The sequence below is a fragment of the Pleurodeles waltl genome, chromosome 4_1, assembly GCF_031143425.1.
Source record: "Pleurodeles waltl isolate 20211129_DDA chromosome 4_1, aPleWal1.hap1.20221129, whole genome shotgun sequence".
NCBI classification, from domain to species: Eukaryota; Metazoa; Chordata; class Amphibia; order Caudata; family Salamandridae; genus Pleurodeles; species Pleurodeles waltl.
This window is the reverse complement of record NC_090442.1, coordinates 287133034-287149243: the sequence shown is the minus strand read 5'-3', so window position 1 is coordinate 287149243 and position 16210 is coordinate 287133034. Positions and strand designations below refer to the sequence as shown.

At 48.4% G+C, this 16210-nt stretch overlaps 1 protein-coding gene across 3 annotated transcripts in view; it reads right to left on the bottom strand.

The window, feature by feature from the left end:
- The window catches only part of LGR5 (leucine rich repeat containing G protein-coupled receptor 5), a 1160674-nt gene that overhangs the window by 671787 nt on the left and 472677 nt on the right, over positions 1-16210 (bottom strand). For all 3 annotated transcript variants that reach the window (XM_069228343.1, XM_069228341.1, XM_069228342.1), the window contains one exon: positions 2282-2353. In XM_069228343.1, coding sequence (XP_069084444.1) covers positions 2282-2353 — 72 coding nt within the window. The remainder of the gene's footprint in view (positions 1-2281; positions 2354-16210) is intronic.

Below are 16210 nucleotides of genomic sequence, written 5' to 3'. Positions count from 1 at the left end.
TTCCCGCCGGAAGCGTGAGACTTCACACTCTGCACCCGAAGCCCCCGGCTCGAGATCCAGAGAACAAACACCACAGGGAAGACTCCCCAGTGACTGCGACCCTGTAAATAGCCCGAGACGACCCCCCTAAACCCCCACAGCAACGCCTGCAGAGAGAATGCAGAGGCTGCCCCTGACCGCGACTGCCTGTAACAAGTGACCCGACACCTGGACCAAGCACTGCGCCCGCAGCCCCCAGTACCAGAAGGAACGGAACTTCAGTGCAGGAGTGACCCCCAGGTGACCCAATGCCTAGCCCAGGTGGTGGTTGGCCCGAGAAGCCCCCCCTGTGCCTGCCAGCACCGCTAGAGTGACCCCCGGGTCCCTCCATTGAATCCTAACTAAAACCCGACACCTGCTTTGCACACTGCACCCTGCCGCCCCTGTGCCGCTGAGGGTGTGTTTTGTGTGCCTACTTGTGTCCCCCCCCAGTGCTCTACAAAACTCCCCTGGTCTGCCCCCGAGGACTTACCTGCTGGCAGACTAGAACTGGAGCACCCCTGTTCTCCATAGGCGCCTATGTGTTTTGGGCACCTCTTTGACCTCTGCACCTCACCGGTCCTGAGCTGCTGGTGTGGTAACTTTGGGGTTGCCCTGAACCCCCAACGGTGGGCTGCCTATGCCCAGGAACTGAGACTTGTAAGTGTCTTACTTACCTCACAATCTAACCTTTACTTACCTCCCCCAGGAACTGTTGATTCTTACACTGTGTCCACTTTTAAAATAGCTCATTGCCATTTTAACAAAGACTGTATATGATATTGCTTTAATTCAAAGTTCCTAACTTAACTGTGTGGAGTACCTTGCATTTTATGTGTATACTTCAAATCTTGAACCTGTGGTTCTTAAAATAAACTAAGAAAATATATTTTTCTATATAAAAACCTATTGGCCTGGAGTAAGTCTTTGAGTATGTGTTCCTCATTTATTGCCTGTGTGTGTACAACAAAGCCTTAACACTACCCTCTGATAAGCCTACTGCTCGACCACACTACCACAAAAAAGAGCATTAGAATTATCTAATTTTGCCACTATCTTACCTCTAAGGGGAACCCTTGGACTCTGTGCACACTATTTTTTACTTTGAAATAGTATATACGGAGCCAACTTCCTACATGCTGTGCCTATCTATTGCCAATCAAATAACACCATCAGTCATATTTATCATGCTCATGCTGACATCTGTGCAAACACGGGCATGAATATTTTGGTTCCCCACTAATGAAGACTGCGGACATCACAGATGGTTGACAGACCAACTAAAGCTATGTATCTCCAGTGTGTGAGGGTGTGGCTTCCTCAAATACCATATCTGCAAAGACAGGAGTTCCAGGCTGTTGCTGGTTGTACTGCATACAGAATGTCACTTGTGAAGGTTGTGTGACAGTAACAGTTGTGAATCATATTTATACTGGTTCTGCTCCGTTATTCAGGTGTTTAGAACTGTTTGTTGGCGCCTGGCTTCCCTGTGATACTTTCAGATAGTTTCTCAATATGAAAGTAAATTGTTATTAAGTCCGTGTGTATAACTCTTAAATATTAGGGTACCTAAATGGTTCTCTGGTGTAGGCTGAGACACGAGCTAGGGACGAAGGATATGTTCATCGCTTGCAGTTGCTGGATCTTTTGGTAAATAACCCAGTTCTCCAATCTCCATCCAGAGAAGGTGAGCCAGATCAGTGTGAGGTGTTCTTATTGCTCGGTTTTCCACTTATGACACAGGCTATACTAACTTTTTGTGGACATTTTGGCTTTTTGCGGATATAGAGGCACTCACTTTGTAGAGTGCAGTGTTTCATACCATCAGTGTCTGCCTTTTGCTTTGTATGTCCATATCAGCCTCTTCTATCTTCCAAAATACTATTGGGCATCCATAAGAACTTCCTGCATAAAACGTGTCGACCTTTAAGGAATGTCATTTTGTACTTCTAAGATGACTGTAGACTTTGCACTATGGCATTTGGTTTTAAAAGAGAATGTTGACCTGTCTATTAAAAACAAATGCACAAAATGTAAGTAGCAATAAGTCTGCATAAAGTGAGAACACATCAATGTCTGAATTTAATGTGCACCATATTTTATGTAAAACAGTGTTTTGTCACATGGTCCCTATAACAATGATCCATTACAGCGAATCCAGCAAAGAAGGCTACTTTGCCTGTCAGTCTAGTTTCGCCTCTTGGAATATCAAAGTGCAGTTGAAAAAGTTAAACACATTAATACAGATAAAAAGGCAACTCACAAAGTCTCTAAGCTGTGGAGTCCATCAAAGCATTTATTTCCCATGGAGTCGATGCGATTGTTATGGAGATGCCTGCAGACACATAATGAACACAGTCAGGAAATATCGTGTACACAGTGGAACATAGGAGATGCGAGCATGGATAAGTAATGACCGCAACAGATCTCAACACATCATCATAATGTCATACAATCCATATTAAAATCATAAAACACAGTAAATATTCAAGCATATTAACATGTAAAATTGTTAAAACTATTGTGCTCATTTTAGGGATAATATGAATGTCTGTGCATTATTCACTGACGATACTCCAAGTTCAAGAAAACTGTCTGTGTTGTGATATTAGTGTATGAGGTGCAAAAATAACGTTATTTAAACCTTGGATTCAATTAATACATAACGTGCAAGTGCATTCATTGTAATCTAAAACAGCCCATGCGCCAGTTACAACTTTCAATGGAAAGGCATTTGCCTTGATAGATAGAATATGACACACGTTATGGTTGAGAGATAATTCAAAATAAAGGCAATTTTGTTTTTACCAAAGCAATAACCACAGTGATTTGTCGAGTTGCAAATTTATTCTCACTCACTTTAACATTCTCACTCATTGATTCACACTCAGTCTCACTCATTTATTCACACTCACATTCACGCTTACTCACTCATACGTTCTCACTCTTACTCAGCCATTCTCACTCACTGCCACTCATTCTCTCACACTCCCTCAAACTCACTCTAAATCATTCACACTCATCCACTCATTACACTCACCATTAGTCTCACTCACTCATTCTCGCTCAACTTCACTCACTCATACGCACTTGGTGACACTAACTCATTCTCACTCACTGTCTGCCACTGACTCACTTTCACTCACACTTACTCCAGAAACAAAGTCGCACCCGCAGGCATTCACACAACATACATTTAAAAGTTATTTAAGTTAATTTAGCAAATGGTAAATATACGATATTTACTATTAGTACAATATAAATAGCAGAAAACATAGTTGGTGAAACTTCAACACCCATAATGGCGAACGCCTTGTGAACTTGGCACCGATTTTGCCATCTCTGATGCCAGGGGTAGCTAAGAATAGAGGTATCAGGGGCAAGCCAGTGGACTTTAACTGCAACCCCTAAATGACGTCCATGGATTGGCAGAGTGCCCAGAGGGTTGTAAAACACATTGTAGAAGGAACTGCAGTCCCCTTCCGTCTAAAAGTATTGTAGTGTTAGCTGTTACCCGCTCTAGATTGCCAATTGCGGTCGTCCGATTTGGAATGCCAATGAGTGTCATGTGTGACATGGTGGGATTCCAGAGCGGTGACTGAGAAGGAGAGCGGTGGCAGTTGGAGCTTGCTGTTACTGGGTGTCTTCCTTGTTGTAAAGCTGATTATTATACACCAAATATATATTCAACAAATTACTTGTGGTGAAGCCAACTTTACAGAAGTGGCTACGAGTTGGAGGAATTTTCTAAGAACCTTTGGTGTAGATCAGCGCTACGTTAAACAACCACCATCAGTGTGCTGCAAGTTTCTACTGGATTGATTTTCCATTTCTTACCTGGATAGTCGCTCATATGGATCGAGGCCGGTTGTGTGTATCTTTTTTTCAATTTTGCAATGAAGTACAAGTTACTTAACTTCAGTAACGAAATATCTGGTAGAGACATATTCTAGTTGTAGATTCCTTACCTTAGAATTTCCCCCAGGCGTCAGTCTGGATCCGGCGATTTTTCTTCGAGCAATACCCTTGCGCGTCGGCAGGTGGCGTCGGTAGACTCCACGTGTGTTGTTGGCGTCATGGTGGCCGTGATGACGTCGGGAGTAGTATGTAGACGCCGCGCTCACGCAGTGATGTCAGTTTATTTTGACGACTTTCCACGACAAAGCGCAGAGCCGCTAAGAACACTGAGATTGGTGCGCCTGAGCTAAGGACCTGAAAGGGGGGATCCCTGTCCCTAGAAATCAGTTTGCAAGCAGGAAGGATGGGTGGGCGGTAAGGAATCTGCAACTAGAATATGTCTCCACCAGATATTTCATTACCGAAGGTAAGTAACTTGTACATCTGATAGAGACTTCTAGTTGCAGATGCCTTACTTTAGAATAGATACCCAAGCAATGTCATCCTCGGTGGTGGGCTGCGAACCAAGATCATACTAGGAAGTCCCGCAGGACCGAACGACCAAAATAGCCATCCCGATGGACCTGACTGTCCAGGCAGTAGTGCTTAGCAAACGTGTGCAGGGACGCCCACGTAGCTGCCTGGCAGATATCCAGGACAGGAACTCCGCGTGCTAACGCAGTGGAAGCAGCAGTTGCTCTGGTGGAATGAGCACACAAGCCTTAAGGAGGCTGCTTTTAGGCCAAGGCGTAGCACATTTTGATGCAAAGAAGCACCCATTGAGAGATTTTATGCTTTTGCACCGCCTTCCCTTTTTTCGCACCCACATATCCAAAGAAGAGTTGATCGTCCACCTGGAAAACTTTAGTACGTTTGAATGCCAACGCTCTTCTTGGGTCCAGACAGTGCAGTCTCTCTTCCTCATGGGAAGGATGTGGGGGTGCGTAGAAAGTACACAGAGTGATGGACTGGCCTACATGAAAGGGTGTAACCACCTTAGGAAGGAAGGAAGCCCTAGTGCGCAACACTACTTTGTCAGGGTGCACAGATAAGTATGGAGGTTTTGAGGAAAGGGCCTGAAGCTCACTCACCCTGCGAGCAGAGGTGATAGCGACCAGAAAGACAGTTGCAAAGGCGAGGAGCTGCAAGGGACAGTTATGCATTGGCCCAAAGGGGGTACACATCAAATAAGTAAGTACAAGATTAAGGTCCCACTGAGGCATGATAAATGAAGTGGGTGGAAATAAATGGGTGAGCCCTTTTAGGAATCTACTCACAATAGGAGATTTAAAGAGTGAGGGCTGATCAGGTAGCCTAAGAAAGACTGAAATGGCAGATAAATACCCTTTAAGGGTGCCCAAAGCAGAGCCCTGCTGGGCCAAAGAAAGAATGAACAGAAGAACCTCAGATAGAGGGGCGGAAAGGGGATCAACAGATTTGTTGGTACACCATGCCACAAATTTTTTCCAACGACAGGCGTATACAGTTTTGGTTGATGGATGCCTGGCTGCCAAGATAACATTGCAGACTTCGGGTGGAAGGGCAAAAGCTGTCAACTGGTGCCGCTGAATCTCCACACATGAAGGCAGAGGTTGGACAGGTTCGGGTGAAGAACCATCCCCTGTTGCTGCGACAGAAGATCCGCCCGAAGAGGCAGTCTGAGTGGAGGATAGATAGACATGCTCAGTAGCTCTGGATACCATACTCTCTGTGCCCAGTCCGGAGCCACCAAGATGACTTGGGCCCGGTCGTTCCTAATTTTCTTGAGAACTCTGGGCAGAAGAGGTATAGGCGGAAAGGCGGAAAGGAGGCCGGAGTTCCACTCGAGACGAAAAGCGTCTCCGAGCGAGTGCCGCCTTGGAAACTCCAACGCACAAAACAGCTGACATTGCGCATTCTCCGCGGAGGTGAACAGATCTAACCAAGGCTCTCCCAACTGCTGAAAGAGACCTTGTGCCACCTCCAGATGGAGACGCCATTTGTGATCGGCTGGACATCGACGGCTTAGTTCGTCGGCTCTGGCGTTGAGGGAGCCCGCCAGATATTGAACCATCAGGGTAATGCCCTGATGTTCCAGCCATAGTAGTGCCTCCTGACAAATGGTCCAGGAGCTTACTCTGCCCTGTTTGTTGGAGTACCACATTGCGGTAGTATTGTCCGTGAAAACCTGCACCACTTTCCCTTTGAGAGAGGGAAGGAATGCTTTCAACACAAGCCTGATCGCCCAGAGCTCCAGCAGATTGATATGGAGCCCAGACTCCTCTGATTTCCAACTCCAGAAGTGACACATCTGTCACTATAGATAGATCTAGTTGGGGAAGGGAGAGGGATCTGCTGTGGACCCAATGCGGATTCGAAAGCCACCACTGCAGGTCTTTCGAAGTCTCCTCTGAGATCTGGACCAGGTTGGAGAGATTCCCCTGATGCTGCGCCCACTGGAACTACAGGTCCCACGGCAGAGCCCACATATGCCATCTGGCATGTGTCACTAGCAGGATGCAGGAGGCCATGAGGCCCAGCAGCCTCAGAGTCAGTCTGACCGAAACCCAAGCCCGAGGCCTAAAGATCGTAATCATAGCCTGAATGTCTTGGACTCGCTTTTCGGGAGGATAAGCCCGAAACTGCACTGTTTCCAGAACCGCTCCGATGAAAGGGAGCGACTGAGAGGGAGTCAGGTGTGACTTCGGCACGTTTATAGTGAACCCCGGGCGCGTGCGGGAGGTTTGCCGTACTCTGAAGGTGGGAGATGACTTTCTGGGGAGAGTCCGCCTTCAACAGCCAGTTGTCGAGGTAGGGGAATACTGAGAACCCTAACCTGTGCAGATGAGCTGCAACCACCGCCATCACTTTCGTGAACACCCGAGGGGCGCTGGTAAGGCCAAAGGGGAGTACGGTAAACTGAGTGCTCATGACCTACCACGAATCGTAGGTAATGTCTGTGGGTAGGATAAAGATCTGGGAATAAGCATCCAGAAAGTCCAACACTACCATCCAGTCTCCTGGGTCCAAGACAGACAGAACCTGAGCCAGGGTGAGCATTTTGAATTTCTCCTTCTTGAGGAAGTAGTTTAGGTCCAAAAGGTCTAGGATAAGACAAAAGCCCTTGTCCTTTTTCGGTATCAGAAAGTAGCGGGAATAACAACCACAACCTACTTCTGGCATAGGGACCTTTTCTATAGCACCCTTGGCCAAGAGAGCTGTGACTTCCTGGTGGAGAAGCACCAAATGATCATCTGGAAGGTGATTGAAGGATGGTGGCATGGGTGGTGGAGCAGATTCGAAAGGGAGGGAGTAGCCCTTTCGAACGATCTGCAAAACCCACCTGTCCGTGGTGATGTTTTCCCAGTGGGGCAGATGATGGCGAATCCTGCCACCAACTAAACGGGAGCGTGGGGCCGAACTAGGAGGGTTTAGAGGCTGCAACGGGTGCAGAAGTGGACTGGGCAGACCTCTGGTTCTCTGTCCCATGGCCACATGGTATTCCGTGTCCCCTGCCACGCAGTGGCTGAACAGTGTGCGTGGCACGATGACTGGGTGGAAGACGTGACAGGGAGCCCCTTCCGTGGCCACGAAAGGGTCAAAAAGTGGACTATGGTGGGCGAGGGGGAGAGGAAATACAGAGGGACTGAGCCGTAGGCCGGGAATCCTTGAATCTCTCCAAGGCCGAGTCCGCTTTGTCTCCGAAGAGGCAGGGGCCATTAAAGGGCATGTCCAAGAGTGACTGTTAGACATCCCCAGAAAAACCAGAAGCACGTAACCAGGCGTGGTGTCGTAAGGCCACTGTCGTAGCAACCGATCTGCCCATTGTTCAGAGCTTTGGAGACGATAGCATGGGCCTCTTCCGATATCTGCAGCAGGACTTGCACAACCGTATCCCACACGAGTGGGTATAGCGGCTCAAAAGGCATGCAATATTCACAGACCGCAGAGCGAGACTGGAGGAAGAAAATAACTTCTTGCCAAACTGTTCCAGTCTTTTGGATTCCCTGTCCGAGGGTGCGGAAGGGAATGTGCCTGAAGAAGAGGAAGCCTGGATAACAGGACTCTCATGGGTGGGGTGTTGGGACAGGAATTTAGGGTCGTTTGGAGCATGCCGATGGCGTTGTGCAATAGTTCCATTCTCAGGAGCCCCTGTGTTGGGTTTGGACCATGTACCCAAAAGTACATCGGTGAGGGCTTCATTAAACAGCAAAAGGGGTTCTGAAGTAGAAGCCCCAGGCTGAAGCACCTCCGTCAGAAGATTAGACCTGACCTCAACAGTGGGAAGCTCAAGACCAAGGATCTCAGCTGTCCTACCGACCACCATACCATAAGTAGCTCCCTCTGCCATAGCCACGGTAGAAGAAGACAGCATGCCAGCATCATGAGCAGTATCCAGACCACTGGATTCACCCAGTTCCTGAGCCCAGTCCATAGAAGGGTCATCCTGGTTTTCATAAAGGTCCAGGGACCCCTCCAATCCTTCCCCGTATTTGTACCCATAAGAAAAAGGGTCCGAATCTGACCTAGGGCGAATAGGCCTCATCGTAGTCAAAGGTGGTGTCGGCCGACGCCGCTCTGAGTCGTCTGGGATAAGAATTAGGTCGCCGTTGATAGTGGGCACTACCGACATAGGGAGTGTCGATAATCGACCCGGTGCTGGGGAAGGTCTCAAGGGTGCGACTGGCGCCGGTGCGGATCCGCAGACGGATCCGGAGGTGACCTAGGTGGCCAGAGCCAAAGTAGCCGGCCCCTCAGCCGAACCCATTGGGACCAAAGGCATCATATCGGGGTCGGACCGCCCAAGTATGGCCTCATAAAACTCTAAGCTGGGTGGGGGTCGCTCCGGCTCCGGGAAACTCGGGAAAGTGTGGAGCCGACCCAGACGCAGGCTCCGAGGATGGAGGCCTTGTTCGTGGGTGCTCCTCCCTTGTTGTGTCGGCCGAGCGACGGGGCGAAGTCGAGAGTGATGGGACTTCTTCGACTTCTTCTTCTTACCTTGACCCGAGGATTTAGAAGAAGACGAGTGATGATGACTCCGCGACCGATCTCTAGACCTTCCTCTCGAGCGAGACCGGGACCTATGCGGAGTCGAGTGCCGGGCTGCCATAAGCTTTAGGGACTGCTCCCTCAAAGCCTTCGGGTGCATGGCCTCGCACTCAGGGCATGACTTCGGGTCGTGGTTGCGCTCGAGACACCACAGACAAACCCAATGAGGATCCGTCACCGACATCGTACGATGACAGTCCTCACATGGCTTGAACCCATTCTTCAGGGACATCCTCGACGCACCAAAGTTTCACAGAAAAACTTGACAAAACGATCGAATTCGGCCCAAAAATAGCCTGGGTAGCTCTTCTCCGGATCAGCGCAGGGTATGGAAAGAAAATAACTGACGTCACTGCACGAGGGAGGCGTCTATATACTACTCCCGACGTCATCATGGCGACTATGATGCCAACGGAGCCGACAGACACCACCTGCCGATGCGCAAGGATATTGCTCGAAGAAAAATCTCTGGATCCAGTCTGACACCTGGGGGAAATTCTAAGGTAAGGAATCTACAACTAGAAGTTTCTAACAGATTTGGCTTGTTATCCTGTAAGCGAATCTCAACGGCTCTCTTGGAACGCGCACGTCATATGCGGTTCACGTAAGTGGAACATGAACCAAGTGTACGTGCAGCTGTTTTGCGTGAGTATTACGTCAATGTGTCGCCATTTTGGATCGGGCGGTTACTGAGAACCATCCACACACAATACATACACACAAAATTCATCCTCCTCCGATGTGCTATTGTCATCTAGTTCTAGCACATTACCACCCCCACCAGTTTTCTTTTGACAAACTCTCTGAAAATGCCCACCTAGCTGGGCCACCATTTATCATTAGCAAGGTGCTCACAACTTCCACACCTATAACATCTTTATCTATTTTCATTACTAAGACCTTTCAGTTCTACCTCTGTTTTTCCTATACTCATTTTCTTTTGATCCTAAGACAATCTTTTTCCTTTAACTCTTGCAACTGTAGCATCTTCATTTTTACTTTCCACTAAGACTGCTTTAGCACATCTTCCTGTTAATTCTGCTCTTTGAACAATTCCAATGACTTCATACAAGGAATTCTCTCCTTTAGCCCATTAATTGTCTTGAATGCTTGAATTTGATGACTGCATGACAATCTGATCCCAAATGAGTTCATCATGCAGATTGCCAACTCTACAGTTAATTGCCAAATTCTTTAATGCAGAAGCATAATCTTCAACAAGTTCATCTTTCCCTTGTTTTCTATGAAAGAATTTGTAACGGTCAACAACAACGCAAACTATAGGTCTATAATAGTTATTCAAATCTTCAAGTGTGTTCACATACACGTCTCCTTGGCCCTCTTGCCTTGGTTTTATATTTATATTGTTGAACACTTTCAATCCACCAGGGCCTAAGCAATGTAACAGAATTCGAATGTGTTTCTCTGCTGTAAGTTCCTCTTCATCATCAATGGCTGATATATAATTTTTGAAACATTCACACCATTCTTCTACTTCAAAATAGGTACACCAGAAACTGGAGGAAAAGGTTGTGTGAGGTGACAAGTTCCAGGTGTTGCCAGAAGCCATACTATACTACAGCAGAAAATCCACAATAATAATAATATTGATGTGTCTTCCTCGTTACTTGTTATAAAGGGGGAAGATAGCAAACCTATGGGAAAGTGTCAGGACAGATTTTCTCCGCCTATAAGTGTGGTAGACATTTTCTGCAAAATTGAGTGATGGTAGAGTGTGGCACATGTCTGCGTTGTCAAGGTGTAAAGGCAAGGAAGAGAATATGTGGAAGAAAGGTTTTACATGGTGGGGACAAAAAGTTGGAAACAAAGTTGAAATGTGGTTGCAGCATAGTGGAAAGGAGACTGGTTCACATGCATGGCGAGAAATTATTGACACCAATGATATTAGCCGAGAAACCAGTGACATCAATGATATAACCATGGCAATAATGGACTTGCTCCAATGAGAACTGAAATGTTGCTTTCTAGTAGAGGGGAAATGTGGAGTAGATCTGGTTAAAAAATTATTAAACCAAAAAGGTTTGAAGACTACTGTATGTATAATAGTATAATGTAAAGTTATGTGTTGTGATATGATCTTAGTTTTCAGTTCTTCTGTTTTTTTTGTTATAAAGGGGGAAGGAAGATGTGTAGTGTTGGCTGTTAACCGCTCTAGATTGTCAATTACTGTCCTCTGCTTTGGAATGCCAGCGCATGTCATGTGTGACATGGTGGGAATACAGAGCGGTGACTGAGACGGAGATCGGTGGCAGTTGGAGTTCGCTGTTACTGGGTGTCTTCCTTGTTGTAAAGCTGATTATACAATAAATATATATTTGACTGATTACTTGTGGTGAAGCCAACTCTACAAGTATCCCTATTCATCAGTTCTCTCTGAGATCCCTCTAAAGGTGACACACACAAATACCCTAACAGATCACAAAAGCCATGCCCATAACACAAGCACTCAGCAAACCAAATTCAAGTCTTATAGGTTGAATCACCTCGCCGCCAAGACCTGGAACACCCTCCCGATCAACCTACGACAGACTCGGGACCTGCTGACCTTCAGGAAATGGCTCAAGACCTGGCTGTTCGAGCAGTAGCATCTCTCCCGCCCACCCCTCTGCGCCTTGAGACCGTCGCGGGTGAGTAGCCCGCTCTACCAATGAATGATTGATTGAGTGATCGAATCACAGCTGAGGAACTCAATGCGAAATGTTTACAAAATGTTTCCCTCTATTTTATTGAAAACCACCAGGAACTATACAGGTTGCATTCTATTGCATATGTTGAAGTTAAATATCTTGAAATAGAAATTAAGGTCCTCATTACAACCCTGGCGGTAAATCCCGCTTTCCCCCGTGATGAAGACCGCCAACTTACCGTTGAGGCGGCGGAATTCCGCTACAGGTATTACGACTCACAGCTCGGAATCCGCCACAATACAGACACCCACACAAGTCCACCACACCAAAGGTCAGTGATAAACTACGATACCAAAACCCACACCGTCACGCCAACAAGAATACGCCCACACTATCACGACCCACGAATCAACGCAGCGGCCTTTCAACCGCGGTAATCCATTGGCGGTACACACCGCCGCACTCAAAATACACACACATTTACAAAACACAACCACATTGAACAATTCAAAATACACACACCTGACGCACATACACACACCACACCCACACACCCAACCCAATATAAAGCACACACCCACATCACCCACAAACCCTTACAACAAAAAGTTTGAAAAAAAAGGCAAGAGAGAGAGATGAGCTAACACAACACCAGCATCCACAGACACATAACACCATCACTTATACAACATCCACGCACCTCAAACAACACACACCAACATATCCCCTCACACATCACAACAGACAGCACCTCACACATCACACACACCACATCATGGCGCCTCAAAGATACCCCAGGTTTTCAGAGGAGGAGCTCAGGGTCATGGTGGAGGAAATCATCCGGGTAGAGCCACAGCTATTCAAATCACAGGTGCAGCAGACATACATTGCTAGGAAGATGGAGCTATGGCGGAGAATCGTCGACAGGGTCAACGCAGTGGGACAGCATCCAAGAACCTGGGATGACATCAGAAAGAGGTGGAACGACCTACGGGGGAAGGTAGGTTCTGTGGTATCCAGACACCAGATTGCTGTACAGAGGACTGGCGGTGGACCTCCAACTCCTCCCCCACAACTAACAACATGGGAGGAGCAAGTCTTGGCAATACTGCATCCTGAGGGCCTCGCAGGAGTAGCAGGAGGACTGGACTCTGTTAAGTCATATCTTAACTACTTTATCCCCCCCACCTGCATGTCATCACATACTCCCACCCTCACCCTCACCCTCACACCCATCACCCCAACACCACACAGATACCCCACTACCACAACCCACACATCCCAAAACCAAGCCCTGCATGTAACACCAATGCATGGACGCCAATCACCAAAGCATGTCCAGTCTAGAGACTCACTCATGCCCCAAAATCACCAATCACACAAGGGCCACGACAATAATGCAAGCACAGGAGTAGAGGTTAACTCACCCATTGCACAAGATGGCACACACAGATACTAAGATTATGCATTCACACCCCAACAGGACCCCTACCCAACGTCACCGGACAGGAGGGGGCAGACATATCCAGTCCCCCCACAGAAGAGGCCCACAGTGATGACAGCAGCTCTGCACGCCTGGATCCAATGACCAGCCTGGCCTATCAGGGACCTCTGGACAGTTGGTTCCCCTGACAAAGTCAAAAACCACCACTGAACCTCCCCCCTCAGGAAACACCGCCACAGCACCCACCCAGCGGGCCCATCCCTCTGTCCCCAGGGCACGTCAATCAGCAGTGTGTCCACCACTACAGGGAACCCAGGCAAACCCACTAACGCAGGATGATCAGGGACCTGGGGGCAGTGGGCACACGGTTCAGGGGACAGAGGTACAGGATAACAGGAAAGCTGGGAGGACTGCTGTGTGACAGGGGGAGGACAGGCCCAGGGAACCCACTCTCCACGAGGCACTCTCCAACATCATGGGAGCTTACCACCATTCCCAGGAGACCATGGGCACGGTACTGGCCAAGTTTCAGGAGACCCAGCGGCTGCAGGAGGAACACTACCTGGGGATCAGGGAGGACTTGAAGTCCATCAACACCACCCTGGTCACCATTGCAGGGGTGCTGGCAGACCTTGTCAACACCAGGAGGGACACAGCGGCACACCAACGGGGCCCTGACACTAGCCTGGACAATGAACAGCCCTCCACCTCCGCCGACGCTAGTAGACAGGAGGCACCGCCAAAGGAACAACAGGCCACCAGCACCGCATCCCCTGCAGAAGGAGAACCGCCCTGCATATGGTCCCTGAGATCCAGGAACAGGCAGAGAACATTGCCAAGACCCCCGCCAGGAAATAAGGCACCCCTGAATGTCACCCTTCTGTCCCACTTTGACACCCTGTCCACCTTAAACTGCCATTGCTCAACTTCCTATGCCCCATTGGACAATGCACCTGTGAAACAAATAGACTGGACTCTACCATGGACATTCCTGCACCATCACCCCTGCCCATTTCACACCCCCTCCACTTATTTGCACAGAAATAAACACACTTGAATTACAAAACAATCTGGAGTCAGTCTGTGCTTTCACAAATGTGTAATTGCAAAACCTCTGGAATATAGCAATGTCAATGTACTTGTTCACATACCAATGTAACACAGCTGTAGGCCAGCAGTAAACATAGCAGAGGGCACAAAGTGGGACCCAGATCTGTGAAATGGAAAGGCAAAGTAACAAGTCAGGGTCCATATACTGAGTGAAAATGACAGACTTATGATAGCTCCAACAATAGTATGAGGGAAGCAGTTACATCTTCTTACCTGTGTCTCACTGGAAGTATTGCATGATGATGTTGTTTTGGTTGTCTACATCTTCTTCTTCTGCCACCTCTTCTTCACTGTCCACAGGCTCCACAGCTGTCACAAGACCACCATCTGGCCCATCCTCCTGCAGAAAAGGCACCTGTCGTCGCAATGCCAGGTTGTGCAACATACAGCAGGCAACGATTATCTGGCACACCTTCTTCGGTGAGTAGTATAGGGAGCCACCTGTGAGATGGAGGCACCGGAATCTGGCCTTCAGGAGGCCGAAGGTGAATTCTATAATCCTCCTAGTTCGCCCAAGTGCCTCATTGTAGCGTTCCTCTGCCCTTGTCCTGGGATTCCTCACTGGGGTCAGTAGCCATGACAGGTTGGGGTAACCAGAGTCACCTGCATATGTTGAGGGACAACTGTTAGACAGACACTAACCCTTAGGGACAGCCCCATACCCAGACACCTATGTCTACTGTGTTGGGACCTTGGGCTCACCTATTAGCCACACACAGTGCCTCTGGAGTTGCCCCATCACATAAGGGATGCTGCTATTCCTTAAAATGTAAGCGTCATGCACAGAGCCAGGATACTTGGCATTCACATGGGAGATGTACTGGTCTGCCAAACACACCATCTGCACATTCAGTGAATGGTAGCTTTTCTGGTTTCTGTACACCTGTTCATTCCTGCAGGGGGGAGACGAGATGTTGGGGATATGTCCCAGGGCATAGAAGTCACCTTTCACTGTGGGCAAATCCTCCACCTAAGGGAAAACGATGTAGCTGCACATGTGTTACAGCAGGGCAGCCAACACTCTGGACAACACATTAGGGAACATTGGCTGGGACATCCCTGATGCCATGGCCACTGTTGTTTGAAAAGACCCACTGGCCAGGAAATGGAGTACAGGCAGAACCTGCACTAGAGGGGGAATTCCTGTGGGATGGCGGATAGCGGAAATCAGGTCTGGCTCCAACTGGGCACACAGTTCCAGGACTGTTGCACGATCGAGTCTGTATGTGATAATGATATGTCTCTCTTCCATTGTCGACAGGTCCACCAGGGATCTGTACACCGGAGGATGTCGCCATCTCATCACCTGCCCCAGCAGATGTGCCCTATGGAGGAGAACAGCGAGCAGAGGGTCATCCAACATTTAGGTATCACAATGTGTTATTAGGTAATTCGCAATGTGCCTTTATCTGTCCGTATTCCAGGCCTAAATAGGTGTGACACAGTTTTTTTCCCTGCCATATGGCCCCCTGAAATGGCAGTTGCCTGACCTGTAAGGTGGGACAAGGGGAAATGAGGTAACTGCGCTGGCATTGTACTCCGTCGCGGTAGGCGGTCGAAGAACGCGCCGCAATTCAGTGTTGGTTAACATTGGGCCCTATGGGTCCCAGGAGCCAATGACGATGTACGCTGGCAGTGACGGTACGCACCGCCGTGGAGATGGCTGTCATTTTCTTACTGTTCCCTCACTTGATACCTGACCTTCAACAGGAGAGGACCAATACTGCAAGTGCTGCTGTGACCTGTGTCTGGAAGCGACGATGGCTACAGTCTCTGGGGAAAGGGCCCCTGTCTTCACTTCGGAGTTGGAGAAACTGGTGGATGGGGTCCTCCCCCAGTACACGCAACTGTACGGTCCTCCAGACAAACAGGTGAGTACACTGTGAGCATGGTGGATGGCACATGCTTGTATGGAGTATCGTGGATGGAAGAGGGTAGGGAGAGGGACAGGCCAGCATGTCAGGATTGTGTGTGTATGTATGTCTGGGCCAGGGTGGGAGGTGTTTGGCAATGCGTGAGATGAAATGTACGGGATAGAAACATCCATTTTTACTTCACTTTTCCT